The sequence below is a fragment of the Cyprinus carpio genome, chromosome B14, assembly GCF_018340385.1.
Source record: "Cyprinus carpio isolate SPL01 chromosome B14, ASM1834038v1, whole genome shotgun sequence".
Classification (NCBI taxonomy): Eukaryota; Metazoa; Chordata; class Actinopteri; order Cypriniformes; family Cyprinidae; genus Cyprinus; species Cyprinus carpio.
Genome location: NC_056610.1, coordinates 11,281,120 through 11,304,594, shown reverse-complemented (window position 1 = coordinate 11,304,594; position 23,475 = coordinate 11,281,120). Strand labels below are relative to the sequence as shown.

At 35.0% G+C, this 23,475-nt stretch overlaps 1 protein-coding gene across 9 annotated transcripts in view; it reads right to left on the bottom strand.

Annotated features, from left to right (window-relative positions):
- Positions 1-23,475, bottom strand: part of LOC109102434 (collagen alpha-1(XXIII) chain-like) — a 128,135-nt gene that overhangs the window by 24,900 nt on the left and 79,760 nt on the right. For 7 of the 9 annotated variants that reach the window (XM_042738065.1, XM_042738069.1, XM_042738071.1 and 4 more), the window contains exons 3-6: positions 10,671-10,715; positions 9,327-9,334; positions 8,335-8,361; positions 194-220 (exon numbers count right to left, since the gene is read on the bottom strand). In XM_042738065.1, coding sequence (XP_042593999.1) covers positions 194-220; positions 8,335-8,361; positions 9,327-9,334; positions 10,671-10,715 — 107 coding nt within the window. The remainder of the gene's footprint in view (positions 1-193; positions 221-8,334; positions 8,362-9,326; positions 9,335-10,670; positions 10,716-23,475) is intronic. The other 2 variants (XM_042738068.1, XM_042738070.1) reach the window with 1 other exon arrangement.

Below are 23,475 nucleotides of genomic sequence, written 5' to 3'. Positions count from 1 at the left end.
TTGAGGCTGCTTCAGTTACAAGCTTCTTCCAAAGTGACTTTTGGAACCATTTGAAAGCAAAATGTCACTCAAAAAATCACATACTACCTTGGAAAGACAAATTTTCCAAACACACACACACACACACACACACACACACACACACACACACACACATTCTCATCTTGTCTCTTTAAAGCTCGGGAATACTCACAGGTTTGCCATCCAGACCGAGTGGACCCTGAACAGTGGAAAAAGAGAAAAACAGACGATTAAACCCCAGGAGTCCACCAGACAGCCAGTCATAAAAAGGGAAAGTGCAGATAGACTCTGAAGGGACGTGTGAGGGGTAAATCAAAAGATGAAGATCAGAAGAGAAATATAGAATGAAATGAAATGAAAATGATCATGTTGGGCCATGATGTCTTTCCTCTGTTCTTAAGAAGAGGACTGGAGTCAGACCAGTTTCTTTTGACTTATAACCTAAATCTTGTTATTAAAACCAATACCACTAGTGAGCACAAATACTAAATTCAAGATTAGTAGTGTCATATTAATCAAGTATGTTCACGCACCAGACGGTTTTCATAAAAACGGACTTAAAGACTTAGAAAAGATTCAAATGCAAGAATAGTCAATGATCTAGAACAAGTGTTGGGCATGTCTAGCCTGGGCTTCTTCATGTGTTTTGTTTGTAATACTGGACAAATGTGTGCATTATACATATGGCTAGAAATAAAACATAATCTAATTGATAATTGTCAGAAGTTTTAAAATAATTTTTAGTTAGACCAGGTAATTAAAAGCTGTGCAGATGTCCAGAATAGAAAGGATGTGCAATATTGGCAATATAAAATAGGTTTTATTACTTTTATTTTATAGAAAGCTTCATAGACTGTGCGTGACTGTAACGGGAGCAATCCAGTATGGACACCCATCTGAGCAGTCATGCAAAAGGTGACCTTACAGGATTTATTTTTGTTCAGAAGGCGTGATGTCAAAGGTGAAAAGCCCGATTTAAAAGTGTCATGAAGCACCAAGACTTGTTCTAAAAGTAGCAGTGTCAGATAAATCACATACTTTTGAATGAAGTGTGGAAGGTCAGCAAAATGCCAGAGACCTTTGAACTTTAAAACAAATATCTGTACAATTTCAGGCCCTTTTTTGGTCCCAAAATCTGGACCCTTGTAACAATCCCATGTCAAAAATGCACCTTCAGATTATTAGTGTTCAGAGTGTTAAGGTAGGAAAGAGGAAACATATTATCCCAAAACAATGCATAAACCAAGTTTTGGAAACAGAGAGAGGGACATAAGCCTCGTTGCAACCTGTGTGTTGGTCAAAAAATATATATAAAAAAAAATACACAATCCTGATAAAAAGTGTCATGTACCCCACAACCCACTGTGTAGTTGAATAGTTGATCAAGCTCCAGAAGAACAAAAATTAAGTGGATTTGAAAGAATATTGACAGTTACAGATTTAAAAAAGGGTGGGAACAAAGACTCCTAAACTCTGACACAAAGAACCATTTCAGAACAATATTGTTCTAAATATAACAATGTGTAAAAACCTTTAAAGAACCATTGTTTTTTTAGAGTGTAGAGTAAATTGGACTCAAATTGGACTACTGCTTTTACTGCATGGAGGAAAAAGAAAGTAGCAATTAGGAAAGAAATTGAGAGACTATACAGGTAAGAGAAGTGTGCAGCACAGCCTGAAACTAACTACAACATCCCCTCTATCTGTTAAACCCAGAACATGGATATTTAAAATCTTCCTCTCCCTCTCAATCTGATTGGTGCAGAGCAACAGGTCAGTCTAAAAAAACAGAGGTTGATCAGCTTCAGTCACTCACACTCAATGATTTGCTGAGTATCATCTACTCCATTTCCCCACAACTTCATGTTTCAAAGTAAATAAAACATTTGACAAGATTACACTGTTTCAGTGTTTCTACTGTACTTCAAAATTTCTGTGTAAATATGAAAATTATGAGTGAAATTCCTTTAAAGTAAAGCCTAGACCAATGTTTTTTCAAAGTAGCTTTTCTGTTTAAAGTTTGTATTTTAAACTTGCTTTGATCAGAAACTGTATTGTACTTCCTCCATGGCGTTCTTTGAGAAGACTTCCAAATAACTGGCATTCAGAAAGCTATACGAATTTGCAGGCCAGAGTTCACCAAATGAAAAATTGGTGCCCATGTGTTTGCGTGCGTATGAAGTGAACACAAGGTCTAGTGTGACAGGCCCTTCAAACTTCAATGAAGTATCTGTACCCAAAAGTAAGGGAACATCCTGGGCTAAAATAACGAACGCTAAGCTTCTGCCTTTGAATAAACAGACAAAAGATGTATGAGTCCATTGTGGACAATAAACAATCCCTGTTCTTAAGCATTCCCAGAGGTATGTTAAGGACAGGACGTTTGTTTTGAGGACGTGCTACAAGCTCTAATCATACATCTGGGAGCGTTTACATGGCTTGCTCTCTGCAGTGTCTCCTCATGCTGAGCAGACACCATGTGCACAGGTCAATGCCAGCGGACTTCCTGCAAGAGAAATGAATGAATCGGCCAAGACATTTAACTGATTTATGAGCATAGTACTCAGGGTCTGAGACCCTTTAAGTTCATCATTGTGAGGAGGAGGTCAGTCTTCCCACTGGTCACTGTTGCTGGGTCTCAATCTGTTGACCCTCAGGGCCGAAGACTTGCATTTGTAATTGAGTAATCCATCCAAATTATTGGGGGATTAAAAGTTTTCATCCTCAAAAATCCCAAAAACACGACCAAAAAAAAAAAGCCACTGTTGACTTTTTCATGGACAAACATCACTGATATTATGATCCAAGAATGCATCCTTCAAATTTTAATATCGGTCTCAGACCTGAAGCTCCATATGGATGCCACACATGAACTAAGACAACTCAATTTATGACCCCCTGAAGAGTGAAGGTAACCATGAAAAAATAAAATCCATCCGTTATTCCTAAACCTGCTTTTCATTCCTCTCCCGCAACATACTGATCTCCCAAAATACAAAACCTCCAAGACAAAAACTCTCATAAAACAATTAAATGAAGATGAATCCTGGCTATTTTATTTTGTTGTGTCCAAGGAGGAACAGCAGGAAAACATTCCAAAGTAGCACAGATTTACCACATAGATTTAACCACAAAGTGCAAAGAAGTGAGAATGAGGATTCAAATTACCAGTAAAGCCTCAAGAAAATGAAATAATGACTTTTTAGTCTGTTGCCCTTTGCCAGCGTTAAAGTTTTTCAACTTTGCTATAAATCATAAATTCATCACAGGGTAATCGAAACGCTTTGAGTTCAAGCCTACAAAAGCATTCCTGCAAAAATTGGACTTTGTGGTGGGCTCAATGGTGCTTCGTGGGAAATCTGGAGGGATTGTATCAATAGGCCCTTTGAGTCAAATTAAGACTTAAATGTTTTAATTAAAAGAATCTTTCACAGGTTTTGACTGCCCTCACCTACTTAAGAGATTGTGTTTGGGTTGGACAGTGTAGAAATGACCCATCTTTCGTTGCCAATATCTGGTTTTAAGCCTTTAAATGCACTGCAACTTTTCCAGTAAAAATATCTAAACATGATTTACTTGAAGAATATTGCACAAGACATCAAGACTTGTTTTCAGAGAATATATATCAAATTAAATTTGATTTAAGATTTTTCGTATCCCACTTGCAAATTGCAGCAATAAAATGAAGCATAAACCTCATAAACCTAAATTTTAGTCAAAAATAATGATGTCAGCATGAAAACACAATTTACCCTTGTCTTTTTTGTAAGCGTATGTTTTAGATCTTATTGTGAACGATTCATCTATGTACATGTTTCATTTTATATATATATATATATATATATATTTTTTTTTTTTTATATATATTTGATCATATTTGTGAAATCAGTGTAATATTTAATCCTGATATTCAAGGATTACACAAACTGAATAAAATTTGATTATGAATTCATCAATGATTCATCAATGATTTTTTGACTGAAAAAAAAAGAGATTAGGTCAATCATTTGGGCAAATGAAGTGGACAGCGAATAGAGACGCATACAGTACAACGCAACCCCCATTGTTGTTCAGGTTTCATTTTTCTGCATGAAAGAAACCCAAGAACCACAATTTCATCCCCGTGTGGCTCTGCAGGGAGAGACGACCCCTCATCTGGATCCAATGTCTATGAAGTCTCCACGTCTCTCTGTTCTACTTTCTTCTCTGAAGGGAATATCGTTTATTGGACTCTTTATACTTCAAGTACATGGAAATACTTTGAGATATGTGACATTCATTTCTCTCCCACCAGGCCACCAAGAAAGATGTTCCTGGATTTCAAAAAAAAACACTACCATGCCAATATTCATTTGACATATTTTGGCTCCAATGTTCCATAACAAGAATTGTTATACTAGACATTTTTAGGTTAAATAGATTTGTACATTTTCTGAAGAAAATAAAAGTTCTGTGTGCACTCGTACAACTGGATCTTTCTTAATAAGCAATCTTTATCAGTGGGATGACCATACACCCTCTTTTTTTAGACATGTTCTGGCTGGGATTTCTGAATGGCCACTTACACGACACCATTTTCAACTAAAACCAGAAAACTTTTAATAAATTTTGGTGGCTTGAAAGTGCAAACTTTTGAAAATGCATTTCAAAGTGCAGTTTTATGAAACACTCAAATTTGTGAAAGCAGTGATGTTATGCGCATTACATGTTTAGTTTATAGGCATGTGTGTGTTTCTTTACAAAGTGCCATCGCCAGCTACTGGCCTGGCATGCATAATACAGCTTTTTTTAGTCGTTGAACGAAATCGTTTTGACCTATATATGGTGCATATATTGTTATGAAAATTGCCTAAAATGTCCAGGTTTTGGCTTTGTTATATTACTGATGTGCTCTTTACAGTCCTCATACTTTGACTGTTCTCTATAAATCCCACCTTCTCTCATTTCACGACTGGTCGATTATATATATTGGTCAGACTACTTTTCAGTCATTACCTTCAGCAAGTATGAAAACAATAGGAAAACAAAGTCTAAACTAGGACATTTTGTGCAGTTTAGTAATGTGGGCCACGACATGTTCGGGAAAAAGAGTCACCCTATCCATCACATGCTCAAATCCAAAGGGATCATTTATGAGAGAATCTAAACGACAGTCTCGTGAGAGCCGTTCTCAGCAGCGTCTGCATGTAATACAGTCTGTTTACGATACCGCTAATCAAATCAAGGGCCTCAAATGAGCACCGACAACATGTGGGCACCACCTGAGCTTATAAGAACAATGTCGAAGCTTCTACACACACGTTGTGTCCACATATGCGAGTAACATTAACCCAGCACACTTACAGAACAGATTTAACCTGGATCTACCTGGATTCCATCAAATGTATATGCGTACACTTCCTGTTTAGCTCCTGTTGCTCATCAACTAAACTCCTCAGGGCTTGTGTAACAGTGTAAATTATATTTACTTGAAATCATCTGCTTTTTGTCATTAATAATCCTCTCTATATGACGTAAGTTAACACAAACTGTCTGTCAAACCAGTTTACTGGATAAGAACAATCAAGTTGTGAGGGAGTAAAGGGGATTGTTTAAAAGATGGCTATTGCTGGTGAATGGAGTGAAATCACTAGCGTATGTTTCACAGTTGCTGGCCGAAAGCATTTTGAGATTGCGTTGTAAACCGTAAAGGATGTGGATTTGGGGCAAGTTCACACACGCACCTGTCGCTCTGTACCAGATGCTACAGAGGCTTGGCAGATGCTAATGGACACGCTCCAGTTTAGGAAATCCGATCCACTCACATATAGTGAGCTATTCTACTATTGAGCCCAATGAGCTTCAGCTCCATGCCAAACAAACGCCAGCACAGCCTAAGGGTTTTTTTTTATGTCTAAATAATTTACTCTATATGAGCAAAGATAAGTTAAAGATGAAATGATATGTGATGTAAAGTTACATTTAATTTGTTTATGAATATTGCATTCCCATTATTGTAATAAATAATAATAATAATAATATATGGTAAAGAAATTCCCAGCTTACATTACAACATATAACATATATATATATATATACAGTATACATATTTAAATATATCTATATCTATATCTACATCTATCTATTATCTTATTATTCCCATAAATATATAATAAAATATAATTTAATGATATGTTTCAACAACATGATTTTCATTACTTTATTATACTATTTTACTAGGAGTGAATATATTTCTTAATGCAAATATTGCATTCCCATTAAAATAAATAAATAAATAAAGTCAATTTATTAATTGATTTAACTGTGATTGAGCTGTATTTTTTCATTACTTTATTACAGTAATTAGAATTAGATTTTTTTTTTCGCTGTGTAATTTATTTTTGCATGTATACATATACATATACACATATAATAAACCATACAAATTTTTAGGGTGAAATATGACCCAGACCTTTCTTTGTTTCCGTGTGTGACAGTGTGTGCCGCATGTACACACACACACACACACACACACAAACACACCTGTCTATAATTAGCCACATACTTTTCCCGGCAGACACACAAATCTGGGAAAACCATGAGTGTACCTCTGATACTAATTTGCTGGGCATGACTGACCCAGCCTGGCATAGACCGCTATCTAGAGGCTGATCTTACAGCAGATACGCCACAGCATATCAGCACAAACATCACTCTGATTTACTGCAACGATACAAGAGATAATGGGTACAGAGACAGGAAGTGGTAATGTAATAAATAATATCTGCAGTATAATTGGCTAAAGAGGCACAGTAAGGCTTACTCAGAACTCCCAGACAAGTATACACTTATTGAACTCACACTTCACGCCGCGAGGTGAGTAAGGCCTGTTAACTAAACATCTCTTGATATTTGGAGCCAAACCAACCAAACCAAGGGGTCCACAATTAAGATCCAGACAAAACAAGGTACAAAGCCTCATTCGCTTTGTGACTAACCACAATCTGACCCCAGGTTCACCTTGACATGTTCCAGAACAGCCTGCTGCTTATCATTCTGCTGTCCGCTGTTCAACTGAGAGCCACTAGAGGCCACCAGACCACTTCTACAATAGATCACACAATCAAAACAATGATCCAATTCAATTCGAAATCTGGACCGCACAAATTGATCTAATGTTTGTATCTACATAAACAGAGGTGCTAAAAAATATATAAACTGACTATTGATTGTTTGACTGGGGCTTGTTTCATAAGTGATTCAATTATGACTTACAGTTTACCAAGCAAATATCTTCTTATTTGAACACAAAGTACTCTAATCAACGGCCAGTTATCGGAAAACAATCATCAGATGTGTTGTACTTCAACAGATCAGAGTACCTCTGCCCATATGTCACAGTTCAAATGTTTTTTCTAAGCTCGATTCATTTCTAAACGCCTGACTGCGTTCCCAGTACTTTCCATTTCAAGGTTCAAGAAACCAGGAAATTATAAACTAAGAGTCCTAAGTGTCTCTGGCCTGCTGTCCTGCACCCACGTTTAGCCAAAGGGATGAATCTACAGCGTTTTCAACAGAGAAACACCATTACCAGTGTAATTGAGCCCAGGAGCGCTTTCACTCTTTCCAGGAAACTCAGCATCATTATCGGCCATGTTGCAGAAATAGCAGCGAAAGAGTTCATTCTTCATCGGAGATGAAGGTGTCGATGATGAAGAGTGCAGTGGAACAGTTTGAAACATTTTAGTGCAGGCTTTAGACACTATTGCTAACACACCTCTCACTGCATAAGCTGTGTAATTAATGTTCCATTTAAAATATATATATTTTATGTCCCAGCTAACAAAAAAATGTTCCAAGAACGTTATGCTATTGTTTCTGTTAAGTTACGAAATGTTCGCTGAACATCCAAACCATTTTTGAATGTTTAAAAAGTTTTTTTTAAGTTATCTAAATGTTAGAGAAAATTTAAAGGGAACGTTCAATTTTATCATTTTGCAAACATAATGGGAAAGTTACTTTTGAATGTTATGTAAACCATCTGAAACTTTTAACTTGTATTTAAAGCTGTTTAAATTGTTTCAAACCAGAAGTACGTCCAGCTAAAATGTTTCAGAAACTTTTCACAAATGTTCCATGAATGATACTGTATATATTGTATTAATGAATGAATCTATTAGCTGGGGAGCTACACAGGTATTTGGTAAGACAGAAAAGAAAACATTGAGATCAACATTAAATCAAATGGAAGTGATAGAAGCAATTAGAAAAAGAGCTCCATAAGATGGAGATTAAAACCCAAGAAAGAAACTAGATAGTTTAAAAGACATTTACCGGGTAACCGTCTCGCCCAGGTTTGCCCTGTGCAAAGAAAAATTAGATATTATAAATAAATATAGACCTACAGTAGATTAAAAAAAGATTACACATCTCAAGGTAATCTAAAGAGAATCTATGTTCAGTTTCATGTCAAAAGGCCACATTTTTTAAAATTTAGTGTGATAAAAAGTAAACTACTGTAAATTATTCTCATTAACCAATCTGAACTTGAAGAAAGTACTGTATTTACATTTTCTAAAACTTCCACAAAGAAAATCTCTGTTTTATGTGTGGATTAACAGCACCTTGCAGGATTATAAATGAAAACTTCAAGTGTTTTATGGTTTCTTTACACTGCAATAGCCCTCAGAGTAAATAAACTGGTGGACCTCTGCTCTACGGAAAACCAGAAACTAAACATGAAAGTTAGCTAACCAACCTAAACTGTTAAAATGTTGAAAGCTGTCACATAATTTGACATCTGCAAGCATTAAACAGATCAATGAAATCTTCAAGACAAATATGGATTAGAAGCCACATACAGTATCTGTTTGCAACAAGGTGTTGACGGCGTGGTTTTAACCTAAATCTAAAGCAGGTGACAGACAGTCTGCAACCTGTTCTTACACTGTGTTACACTTTTGTTGGATACCAGAACTTTAATGCTGGTTTTGAATATTCTAGAACTTTAATATCAGAAGCACAAGATCTTCTAAAGCGTTAGACTTTCAGCTGCTCTGAAGTGAATATTCCAGAACTTTATTCTGGAATCTCAGAAGAATGCTAATTCTAGAATGCTAATGTTTCAGAAGCTTAGATTTGGAGGTTCTAGAAATGTAAAGTAAGAAAAACTTGGTGCAAATATTCAGGATGTATAAATGATTCCAGAACTTGAAGGCCGTTTCTCAGGTTTTATGACTCACCCTTCCTTTTGTCAGCCTTACCACAACACAGAGCCCATATCTGCCTAATGTCATTATTTTGAAGTGTGAGGACAGGGTACTTACTGGGGGTCCTGAAAAATAAAAGAACAACAACAAACAGACCTTTAAAACAATTCAAATGTCTTTTAACGTTCAGTTAATAACACAAAATCACACTTCCACTCTTTTAACAAAAAGGTAAACCTCTAAACCTTTTTTGTGTGTGTGTTCTTCGGTTTTCTGAAATGTTCATCAGGTAGATGTTATGACCCTCAGAGGAGACAAAGAAGTTTAAAAGATGTGTTGAGGTTTTATGAGGCAGAAAGTTGTTGGCGTATTGGCATATTTACTCGCGTCTAGACGCTGACAGACTCTTTAAGAGTTTAAAGATAACATTCACTCAGCACAGTCAAGTTCTGACTATTGTAAGCGAAATGGCTTCACCATTTGGAAAGCATTTAGGAGTAAGATGTTGACAGAGAAAAATAATGAGAGTGTGTTTTACGGTTTAATTGAGCACATCAGAATTGTTTAGCAAAAAGATTAATCTTTTAATTGACGAGGGTTCTAATGAAACGAGTGCTTTTAACGATTTAACTATCATGGACGTATAAAACCTGCCTAATGTTTGCGCTGATTAGACTGCTAAATATCTTCCAGCTTTCCAACCATATTTTCTCCCTCACACTAGAGAAACAAACAGACTGTTGTGCAATGGAGGGCCTCTTCCTCCATCCACCTCCACATTCAACTCTTCCCGTCGCTTTACAGCCCAAACTACAACAAGAAGGCTCAGATAAACAGAACCACATCTAGCAGACTTGGTGACAAAACGACCCACTATCTCTATGTAAATAAAGTGCTCTGCCAACGTTTGAAGTTCCTCTCCCAGGGCTGGAACAAGTTTGAAAAACAGATGTAAAGAATTGCCATTGTGTGGGAACGCCGCAAACCCAGATTTAATTGGATATGGTCAGAAGGTGAATATAGGTTCTGCTGTACAAACTGTACACATAATCCAAAGATAATCTTATGGCATACTTGATGTAATGGTGAGACATCATCTGGACATCTTCTTAAGCTTCACAAGCTGTACTGATGGCTTCCTTCGCAAGTGACGCGACACCGAATCATTTTTTTTTCATTAAAACCTCTCTCAGTCTGTGCCCTTGAGAGCCACATGTGTGTCTACCACACAGCTCACTTAGAAATACATCAGCATCTTTATTTGTATGGCCGAGTCATCATCAGTCTTGAGTTTAATACCTGTGAATCATCTGAGGGTCTACAATGACTCAAAACCACATTCAGTGAGGACTTCCTCTCAGTCACATCTAATGATTATGAATAATGGACACTAGTAACAACGTTTATAGAAAAGTGCTAGACATCATGCATGAGGAATATAAATTAAGAGATCGCACTCACCAGGGTCACCTCTTCTGCCCATCCGTCCACGTTTCCCAGGAGGACCTGAAGTCAAGAAAGATATTTAATGACTTAATAAATATCTTACACAAAACAGTTTTTTTTTCTGATTTTGGAATTCATTTGACTTCCATTTATGAATCATTACTGAGATTTCTGAACATACGGATTCATTAAAATTATTTTCCCATCAGATGATTATAGAATCCTGTCTGAATGCAGAGCTGAAGTTGTTATGAACATTCAAATATACGTCAGTTACACAAAGAAATGTCTGGGTTACATTAGACAGCACAATCAAATCAAAACTTTAAAACATTTATTTTACATTTTAGTAGATTTTAGTAGATTTTTAGAAAAATCTCATTATAGTAATGCAGTGATTAGAAAAATGTAGTTTTGGTTAAAATTATCTTGTATTTTTTGTTTAATGTACAGTGGGTACGGAAAGTATTCAGACCCCCTTAAATTTTTCACTCTTTGTTATATTGCAGCCATTTGCTAAAATCATTTAAGTACATTTTTTTTCCTCATTAATGTACACACAGCACCCTATATTGACAGAAAAACACAGAATTGTTGACTTTTTTGCAGATTTAAAACTGAAATATCACATGGTCCTAAGAATTCAGGCTTTGAATAAAACTAACTAAGGCTTTGTCTGTGCTCATTCCATTTAAAATGAGAGGCAACCACTGCATTTCAATCATGAGCCAAAGATGCTGCGTACATGCAACATGAGCAGTTTTTAATCTAAATTAGATTGTATAATTTCGAAATCTGAAGCAAAAACAATGATTTGACTTCAGTTTTGTGAAACTATACATAAAAAATATCTGCATGAAACAGAAACAGCAGATGAGCTGAATGAGATGCAGATTCACTCTCTGCTGTCAGGAGGCACTTAAAGTGATTCCTTGGTTTCTGCTGTAAACAAAGCAGCGCTGCACTTATGAACTTTAATATGCATTATACAGAGGCAAGATGAAAAGAAAAAATACCATCTAAACTTTTCTAAAGACAGTAAGTTCCCCTCAGACATACATTCATACAAACTCCTACCCCCTAAATGAATCGCAATTTGTTTAGCATCACAACCGATTTGAATCGTCACATATTTGAATCGATTTTCAACTGGCTTGCGGTTAATCGTACATCCCTAGTTATTTATGCATTTTTGACCTAGACCACAGCTGTGTACACTTTGTACAAATGTACGCTGTCAAACATACACAACTCTTAGCCAATCATAGCAGTGGGTGTTTACTTCTGGGTCTACAATCTGCCACGCCTGTTCAAACAGAGCGTTCTGATGAAGGGGGTTAAAAACAGCACAGAAAATAGCTTATTACTTCTAAATTATGTTTTTGATGTAAAAATCTTGATAACATCATAAGTGGACCTCAGAGAACAGTACAAAAAAACACAGAGCGCCGTTCATGACCCCTTTAAAAAAATAAATGATACAATAAAAAAAAAATCATAATTATTTTCTAAATATGTTACTATTTTCTTTATGCTAAATATAATTTCTTATTTTTCCATTTGATTTTGAGGTGAAATATGACCTGGACGTGCTGTGACAGTTTTCATGAGATTCACACTAACAGAAGTCCATATGATCCAAACGTACGCAGTAACTTGACAAAGGCAGTAGAAAGGTGTAAAAACAGCACTGCATGTGTGATGCAGAAACCAGGACAATTTAATCTTAAATGATGGAAACAATCTGGATTAGGTGCAAATCCACTGTTCACAGACAAATGCAGATGAAGTGTGCATATCTGTGCACCTCGCATCACTTCCTGTTCGTGTATATGAAAGTCAGAACAAAGCGACCAAGGGCATACCTCCCAGACGGTAGCCAGGCCCCCCTCCTCTCTGTTCCTCTGGTTAACCGATTAACCCCACCTTCTCTCTGTCCCCTGGGCACTAAATCACTTCCATCAACCTCTTTCCCTCCTCTCTTCTTTAGGTACTGTGAAATAGAAACCATACCTGAGCGAGGCAGGAGAGGGGGATGCTAACAAGCTCAGGTCGCAGACACACTTTTCTTGTTGGCATTATTGTATTGTTCTAGGTAAATCAACCCCTGCTGGTTCAACCCCTATTAGAAAGATTGTCAAGAAAGGGTCTCAGGGTTTGCATTACTAAATCTAGAGCATCCGGCATCGTTATTGGAATGTTCAAGGTACAATTCAACTTAAAGGAACAGTTCATCCAAAAATGAACATTTGCTGAAAATTACTCACTCGCAGGATATCCAAGACGAGGATGAGTTTGTTTCTGTTTTGGAACAGATTTGAAGAAATTTAACGTTATGGATGCTTTGCAGTGAATGGGTGCTGTCAGAATGAGAGTCCAAACAGCTGATAAAAACATCACAATAATGCACAAGTAATCCACACAACTCCAGTCCATCAATTAACTCATGTGGAGTGAAAAGCTGTGTGTTTGTTACAAACCATTCCATTATTAAGACATTTGTAACTTAAAACCATTGCTTCCAGTTTAAATTCAAGTCCTCTTTCCATAAAATTGCTTTCTCCAGTTTATGCCAAACACGTGACTTTTCACTTCACAAGATGTAACATGATGGACTGGAGTTGTGTGGATTACTGTGATGTTTTAATCAGCTGTTTGGACTCTCATTCTGACGGCACCCATTCACTGCAGAGGATCCACTGGTAAGCAAGTGATGTAATGCTACATTTCTCCAGATCTGTTCTGATGAAGAAACAAACTCATCTACATCTTGAATGACCTGAAGGTGAGTACATTTTCAGCAAACTGTAACTTTTGGGTGACATATTCTTTTAAACACTATCTGTGACAAGTTGTTGATTGACACAGAAAATACATTCTACATGTCTGTCAGTTTGTAAAAACAAGCTAAAATTAGGTTTATACTCATAATGCAATTAAAATCTATTCAGCAAACTGTGTACTGACCAGGTGTTTCCTGCAATTTTTCTATCTATATTGAATTTAAAATCAGTGTATGTCAAAACACAATTACAGCCAGAGGCCTTGGTGAGACTTTTTTCCAAAACGTTACAAAATTCTAATCAACCTCAAACTTTTGAACAATATTGCACGTTAACTTCTAATTATCAACTTCTGTTTATTCCACCATCCTGACCAAGATGGCAACAAAACCTGTTTGAAATCAAGCAGTCATACAATTCCATTTACTGCCGCTGAAATTACACACTTCACCTAATTGTTTTAACAAAAATGAGCTTCACATTACTGCTTCGAAATCTCTCCAGGACAAAGTGCACTGTTGACTTCAGTTGTAAATACACTTTTGTACACAATTTCTTTTGTTTTTACAAACTGATGAACTTGTTGAAGTAATTATCCAATGTAAACACCAGGACCTTATTGATGCTTAAATTAGAAACTGAACTCAAACTTGCATAAAACCTGGAACATTCTTTCCAGAGGATAAAGGTCACTGTAAGAAGTGTTTTGGAAGTTGCTTTCTACAAACCCATCTGTTCTTTAAGATGCACTTTCAGTCTTTATCTTCTAACATTCTCTTTCTATTGCTCTCTCTTTCTCTTAAGTGGTCTGTTCTATATCATATACGGCTTTCAGCTCAACTTTCCCTATTGTAATGATGTCCCAGGGTTTGTGCATGATAACACAAATCATTGTCAACATAGTGAAAATAGTGAGCCGTGGCTTCATCTTGAGCTCTTTTGGCTTACTGCACTACACACTATCACGTTACAAAAGACCAAACCACAACGGCTATAAATACAAGTGTAACTATGTTCTTCACCAGCAGAGCCCATAAACACTATGAGGAACTGAGGCTGACGGCTCTATGCTGAAGACGCCGACGAAAGGGGCCTCTCGTGCTTTTTATCTGTCAGCATTTGATGAACTGTCTCATGGACAATTATTGTAACAGTAACAACTGCGAGATTAAAAACTTGAATCTGGATGCAATCGAGGTCTCCCGGGTTTTAAATATCTCTTATGTTCTACCCTATAGCTGTCCCGTTATATTAACATTAAGAAATCGGATCATTATTCTCAGCTTTGACGATCTAACCGCTCAAATTCCGATCCTTATCCGATTGAGAAAGTCTGGTTCTTATAGTCACGCATAGGCTTGATTTAGCTACTGTGACATTTTGTCTTAAACTAACGAAATCGTCATTGTTTTTCTCCGGCTTTGTGTTGGGCGCAACAACTGTTCGCAATAAGCGTCAACAGTGAAATCACAGAATTCGATCCTCTCAGTTTCTAAACCACAACTGTGTTTTTGTCCCAATATCCCTTGTTGACAAAATTAAATTCTAAAAATGGAAAGGAAATGAAATTAATACCAGAATGTGTGTGTGGTTTGTGTTGGGGTTACACTGTGACAACACTTTAGGAAAATTTAACGTAATCTGTCTAACAGGAAGTTCACACATTATCCTATTATTCAATTATCCAACACTGGTAACTCAATAAAATCTTGAACCAGTTCCTCTACATACCTATAGAAAAATCAACCAAGAAATGGTTGAAACCACTAACTTTAAATGGGTAGCTGATTAATAACTAGGCTTATTAAAGTTAACCTACCCTAAAACCATAAAAAAATGTTACTTGAAATAAAATAAATGTTAACTGAAATAAAATGAAATACATAAAACAAAAACATAAAATTTTAGCTATCTCCTCATTTTCATTTATTTGAATTAAAATAACTAAACTAATAAATAAAAATGCTAACACTGTACATTAAGGCCATATTAGTTATGCATTAACTAACATCAACAGTAAGCAATACATTTGTCACAGTATTCATTAATATTTTTAACAGTAGTTAATCAAATACAAATGTTCATTGTTTGTTCATGTTAGCTATGATCTGTTAAATTGTATTACCAGATAAATCTTTTGGTTTTAATAATGTACTAGTAAATTCTGAAAGATAAGTAAATGCTTTAAATGTATTTTCATTCTTAGTTTGTTAAGTAATGAAGTTAATTATCACCATTTACAAATAGAGGAGAGGAGAGGAGAGGAGAGGAGAGGAGAGGAGAGGAGAGGAGAGGAGAGGAGAGGAGAGGAGAGGAGAGGTGTGTTATCTGGACATTCCAGTGTATGTGAGTGTGTTTACGTGCACGTTCTGTATGTGAGGTGGTGAAAGTGTTGTGTGTTAAATTGCAATCAAAAAACCATCACACATGGAGTTCTGAAACACAAGATATGTTTTAAAGAAATAGTTTTTGTACAATTTTAAATTAAACTGAGCTTTTTAAGTGCATTATCATTTAAAAAATTTACATTTTAATCAATCTAATATTGACCCATTTTTGGGGAAAAAAGCCATTTTTCCCCCCTTTTTGTTTGCCATTAAGATTTTTAATTATGACATTCATGTAAAAATGAATTTATAATAAATACAATATAAAATAAACATAATAACTATGTAAATGTATAAATATATGAACAAATGTATTGTTTTTGATTTTGTTGTGAAATATAACCTGGATTCCTAACATGTTTTGTCTGATTCATCCAGGTAGTGAATTTCCCTTCATGTTGAAAAATATTCTGATTCTAAATACCAAAATTATATAGAAAATCAAGACTAGATCTCCTTCCCTGTTTACCATAAATTGTTTCCAGTATTGCAATGTATAACAAATAAATGCAATAATTCGAATTATGTTAAAAAAGAATCGTTATACTGTTTGAAATGCAATATTAACTACATAAATCTATTTTAAGTTTCAAACTTTGATTGATAATTTAATGTTTTAGTTTTTTTCAAAATATATGTAAAAAAAATCAAGACTATATGCCATATATTTTTTCATAGACAAAGCATAAAACAGCAACTATCATACATCAAAGTGATATTTGCAAATATTCTTGTAATATATAAACTAATATGACAATGACCAGACCTTCATGCCCTGAACATGCTTGCTTTCTTGTCATGCTTTTCATGCGCTATTAGACAAAAGTAAAATTTTAGCATTATTGTTTCAGAGAACATGTGTAAATCTATATCATCTCTTGTTATGAACAGTGTTGTGCTTTACTGAATTAACTGCAAAACTACCTGACTGTTTTTTAGGCATAAAGATGATATGCAACTGCACAGCTTCACTGAGTTTCCTCCTATTTATGTTTCTTTATGTTTATTTTTTTTTATTTTTTTATGTTTGATGACTTTGTTGAGAAGAGCAGATGAGAGAAGTTGAAATCTGGTAATTTTGTATTTTGATTTGAATAACACTGTTCGCTCAAATGATTTTAATAAAATACATCTGATTTTTTTTTTCATAATAACCATTTGTTAGCACATTTTAGCTTTAAACGTTCAAAAACTTGAGATTTTTTTATGCGTCTGCAGCATCTGCGCGCATTTATTGTCCAACCACAGCAAAACAAACACGGATTTCACTTCCTCCAAACACGACCCATTTAACATCGCTTTTGTGCAAAGATAAAATCAACAATTTAAGCCGCACTGCACCAAAAGAAACACATGGAACCCACCATTAGCATGTAAATGTAAAGCGTGCGGGTCGGCGTTTGCTCGTGTAAGTGCGGCTATTAGGAGTTTGGCCCTTGCATGATGGAGTGTTAACTCGCTTGACCTCCAGATAAACAACTCTGTCCCTCCACCCCCAACCGCCTGGCAGTGAAACATTTCCATCTGTTTGTTGACGCTGGAAGTGTTGGTGTTTATGAGAGGGGCCGGACTCGACAGGGTCCCAGACGCTCGTTGGGTGGCTCTCCCATTAGTACGAGTGATTATAACAGTGAACAGTGAGAGGATGTTCAGACTCTCTCCTTCAAATGCTGCATGACAAAAGCAGCTTGGGATCCAGGTTAAAAAGTTATGAAGTAGCTACTCATTAAGACAGGTAAGAGGTTAAAGTCATTAATCACAAATAGTCCTTACAATTTAGCGGCACAGGAAACGTGACTGTGCACAAATTGATAACACATTGTGTAAACCTGATATTTCTTACAAGTCATAATAAGCCCCATAATGATGGATTTATGTTATTTGAAAATCAGCAAGGCCACCGTGTTGTTTCTAATAGTTGTAAGTGATTGTTGTCTCTACACCACTCTGGAACAAGTTGAGTGTAAGACTGTAAGATTCTCCTGATACAGTATAAACATAAGCGGAACATTCCAGTGATATAATCAAACCAGACAGCATCTGCTTTCTACAAAGGTGTTAGACCCATTAAATCCAATTACAGTTACAAAACAACAGTCCAGGGTCCAAAATTAACACTCGCCAAGTATCAGATACTAGTAAAAACAAGCTTTGCAGTACAGTAAGTAAGGAGGCTTTGTAGTGAGTGATTACAATGAGTTACTCGCCAGTTGGCTGAACATAAAACATGATTAAAATAGAATTGGGAGAACGATAATCTGACCCTCATTCATTTCAATGACATACAAGCCATCTACTAAGATCAGTCACAAAACTTTGCCTCATAAAATACTTTGATCTCTAAAACTTTTACTTTAAAAAAATTTCTTTCAGTAAATAAATATATATATATATATATATATATATACACACACACACACACACACACACACACACACACACACTACAGGGCTGTTGAATGCTTGAATCTGATCGGATGACGAATGTTCTAAGGTGTGTAATTATTTTCAGGGAAGTGCACAGCTAAAGTAGTTCCAGGCAGGTTTTGACCGCATTACATGTTCATATCACTTAGCCAAATGATTTCATTTATTTCAAAATCTGTACAGCCTAAAACAGCAAAATAACCAAAATCCACAACGGCACTGAAAAAGCAAATAAATATAGTAAACAATTCGATAAAAATTACAGACTATTTTCATGCTTTTGTCACAAAATTACATTTTATTATGCACGGAAAACACATACTTCTCTAACTCTCTCTCCTTCAGAAACACATACACGGACACACACTCGCACACATGGAAACATACACAAGTTATGTAAATAAACCAATTTATATAAATATATTTTAAATAAATATATAAACAAACATAAATAAACTTTCTTTATAAACATACTTAAATGTGTTTAAAAATTTATATTTACTTACATTTAAATAAATAATATAAAACTTACATTATGCAAATGTGTTACAAATATATAAATGTGTGTGTGTGTATATATATATATATATATATATATACACATACACTGTGTGTGTGTGTGTGTGGTGTAAGAATTGTGAAGGGAATATTCTAGATAAGCTTTATTTACTTATTTTAGTTAGTTAGTTAGTCTAAAATAGATCTTCTGTCCACGTGAATGTCATCTGTGGTATCTAGTTAAAAAAAACACATGCGATGCAGCAAACAGGTACATGATCATGTAGTCTTGATTCCCAGATTACATACTCATATTTTGGCGCTCCATTAAACCCAGTCTAGGCAAAACTCTAGACTGAATGAGCATGCAAGGTATGAAAGTCGGCTCAAAATGCATGAAAAACAGTCTGGACAATCATCAGCTTTAAAACTGCTTTACTGGAAGACTCAGTGAATCCCTGTGTTTTTAAATATTGCCGACAAACTCACACAGTCTGAGATGAAAACATTCGTAACTCGAGCACTAGACATTTTAAATAGAGCATTACTGCAGCATGTTATCATTAAATCAGTTTCTGATGACCGTAAACCACAAGCTCAGGTTTTGGAGAAGCGGAAATCTTTTCAGCAGGTTTTAGTATTGATGTGAAAATCACTGTAAAGTGAGCCAAGATTTTCTCATCCCTATTGGAGGGAAGAATTTGTTAACCATGCCTAGTGACCACAGCATTAGTCTGCGGGTATCGTAACCTTACTGTATGCTTTAACTTTGCAGCCACTTCAGCTGTTCATTGATAAAACATGTCTGACTGTGTAGCATTTTCAGTTTAACTACTAAGACTATAGGGGGCAATGTTCAGTCTTAAGTAAACTTATAAATGGGATTTCATCTCATTAAATAGCACGAGAAGAAGATTACAAGAGGAGAGGAGTCCAGATTGACAGCGCTTCCTGTTCAGGGTGACCTTGGGAACATATTTACATCCATGTTGTAATACTTGTGAAAAGCTGCCAGATCACGAGCCTCTAAGCATGTCAGACATTTGGTTGCACAGCCAAATACAGTCAGACAAAGATGACTGGCTATCATTTACATCTCTGAACACCTAACTCATTGATTTCACAGCAGAGACTGCCAGAAGCCAGAAGCTTCAGTGAACAGCTCATTCCTCACCAGAAAACTGAGAAAGTGTGGAGAGAGTGAGAAAAGGAAAGTGATAGATAGAGAGAGAATTCACAGCATGTGTTGAAATTGCACAAACTCATATTATGATTGTCTAAAAGAATTACAGATCTACTATTTATCCCTGACCATCCTGATAAAATAAAAAATATATATTTAAAAGAATATAGAATACATAAAATAATATACATAATATAAAAAATGATTATTAAAAATAATGTAAAAAAAAAATATATCTAAAAATTTCAGACTATTGTATATGGCATGCATAACAATGTTAGTCACATATTTAAATTTTAAATTCACCTTTCTTAAAGGTCCACTACATAATTATGGGCTTTCTATTACCATTTGTGGCTAAAATATAAATCTCAAAAATATGCTCTCTAAGCTATATTGCATTAATGTCGCCAAATAACAATTTGAGCAAACACATAATAATACATGACGGAAATTTGCAGCCAAATCAAACCTAACCGCACTGAATATATATCATTATTGTAGGATTAACTTGGTGATTTTTTAAATTTGTAATGAAAAATGAAATGAGAAATCATCCAAAGTGGATCTTTAAGTGAACTGGTCAGAAAGAAAATACAGGTTTGGAGTGGCATGGGAGTGAATAAATGACAATTTTAAATATACTATTCTTCTCATATAAATGCAATTACATTTATCTTGTGCAATTTAAATTTAGTGAATTATTAAAAAAAAAAAAAAAATTTTTTTAAACGTATATATATATATATATATATATATATATATATACACACACACACACACACACACACACACACACACACACACACACACACACACACACACATATTAATAAGCTCAACACTTAAATTCTAATGAAACACTATATGAGAAATCCTCCATATTGGACCTAGTTCAATAGTTTAAAAGGAAAATAGAGGGCTGGATTGACATGAGAGTGTAAAATAGACAACATTAATTAGACTATTTTTCTCATATTAATGCAATTTTTCATTCATCTTCTGTGATTTAAACTTAGTGATTATTTTGAAAGAAAATAAAACGTTCAAATTACTAGTTTAAAATGAAAACAAGGCGGGAATGAAACACTATTTTTGTCAAATCTATCTGTGCCAGGCACACTTCACTCAACAAGATCAGATTCTTGGCCCTTCATTGCCCTGAAAACACAAAACCACATATGAAAACACCTCAAAGAACCCTCATATGTCACTAAATACGTAAGTGTTACATGATGGAGAGAAAGATTTGCATGACATCAGCAATATTATTTTAAATTAAAATCAATAGCATATGGTAAAAACACATTTCGAGTGTCAGTGAAATGTAGACCCGTCCGAGGTAATTAAGTACTTTTCCTTCGAGATATTTACACACGGGATGTATTTTTGACAGCGGAGAAGATGTGCCAAGTCCATAGTGGTGTCTGGATTACTACAACAAGCTTCCATGTTTAATGGGACATGATGTTTGTCCAACTTTGAGGAAACTCATCTCAATTAAGACAATAAGGTTCATAGTATTCTCTTCTGGGATTTGACTCACTGCTGTTTAACTTTAGGCTGGCAAAGTTGTTTTTGGTGGCTTGCGAGATCACAGCCAAATGCAACTGAGGTTCCTAGAATAAACACTGCACTGAGGCAAAGGGGTTTCTTTAAAGCACTGCCATTGTCTTAATGTGACTCGAGGAGCAAACTAAGACATCTGAAGTCAAAACACTATACATCTCCATCACAATTACATGCTCGGATGCCAGATGTGAGAAGGCAGCTCACAACTGAATCTCTCACACTATTACACTACGATTACCCGACAAAGATGAACAACTCATGAGCAAACCATGTGTTTCTGAAGAGCTTCAGCATCTGTCACACTTTCCAAGTAGACTGGCCTTGGGCTAGACGTCCCTTATGACAGACTGGATTGTACATCTTTTCAGAGACTTTAAAAATAATCAAGTACATTACGTTGCTCAACATGATCTGGTGCGTGTCCAAGTGAACTGATCAGGCATAGTCGGACGTTCCTGAATGACACACTCACTTTGATTACTGCAATAATTTGGGCTCTTCCTGTGCTTTTTGGACCATATAAGATGGGAACAATCCACAAACTGTAGGCTATCTAATATTAAACAAATGCAACTTGTCATGTTTGACTTTACACAGTCTGGCATCCCTGTTCCAGTTCAGTTTTCCCAGTTATTGGCTGTTCTCTGTGGTCGGATGTGTTCTATTGTCTTAATGTCTTCCAGCAATATTTCTGAATGAACTCAGACTGCTCATCTGTGCTGATGTACTGTATGCATAATTAGTGTATTGGGCTGATTGTCTCTTTTAACACTCATTTCCTGTTTTTTAGAATACTGACTCTGATTAGGTGACTCATGATGATACGGACAAATCACAAATTACAAAATCACAAAACCGTCTCTAAGTATTTTTCCTACAAAGCAATGAAATTAAATAAAAACCATATGGAGATCTGGAGGTCTCCTGTTTCTCATATTTTACCTCTAGAGAAAAAACCTCAGTAAACTCGCAAAAGATTATAATAATGTGTCAAACAGTGCTCAAGATATAGTAAGATACCACAGAACATTACACATTTCTAATTGAATACTTCCAAATAATATGAGCTATACACAGTTATTTTATAGTTTTACAATCTTACTTTATCATCGAGTTTAACATTTTAATTACATGAACTGCTATACTATATACTATAAGAGATACTATAATTTATTATTAATAATTTAAATTAGTTTTTATTTTTATATCTTCCATTTTAATTTTAATTTTAAAGTTTAAGTAATTTTGATGTTTTTTATTTTTTATTTTTAGTAGTTTGTTATGCCTATATAGTTTTTATCCATTTTTTAGTTATTTTAGTACATCAAGCTAAACTAAATTAAAATGAGAAATGTTGACATAAAGCTGGCATAAATATTTTTTGATTTTATTTTATTTCAGTTCGTGTTTATTTTATTAGTTACAAAAATGTTTTCTTTTATGGTTTTAGTTACAGTTTTAGTTTTCATTAACTATAATAACCCTGGTTATTGTCAACTAAAACTATTACACAATTTTGAAAGCTAGAAAAAATCTAAATTAAATCAAATTAAATAAGTACTAAAATAAAATAAAGTACTAAAACTAAAACTAAAATTAAATTTAAAAAATCTTAATAGAATATTTAACTAAAATTCAAATGAAAAATATTAACTATATATTATAATAGCATATAAGTAATACCAAAATAACACTGATGTTGTTTACAACCTACATAATAAGACAGTATTTTTATGCTACAAATGGATGATACACACTAGAATGCAGCAATACAAAATAACTAAAAAGGTAAAAAGGGTCAAGTTTGATTGCATGTTGACTTACAACAAACCAAGTCTCTAGAGTTATGAAAAAGCCACTTCTGAGCAATACCACGTTTCTCTGGGATGTTACCACAATTTCAGCAAAGTTAAACACTTTTTTCCGAATATACTGTAATGTTGCTTGCGTCAACATAAAAAAAAATGCCCTG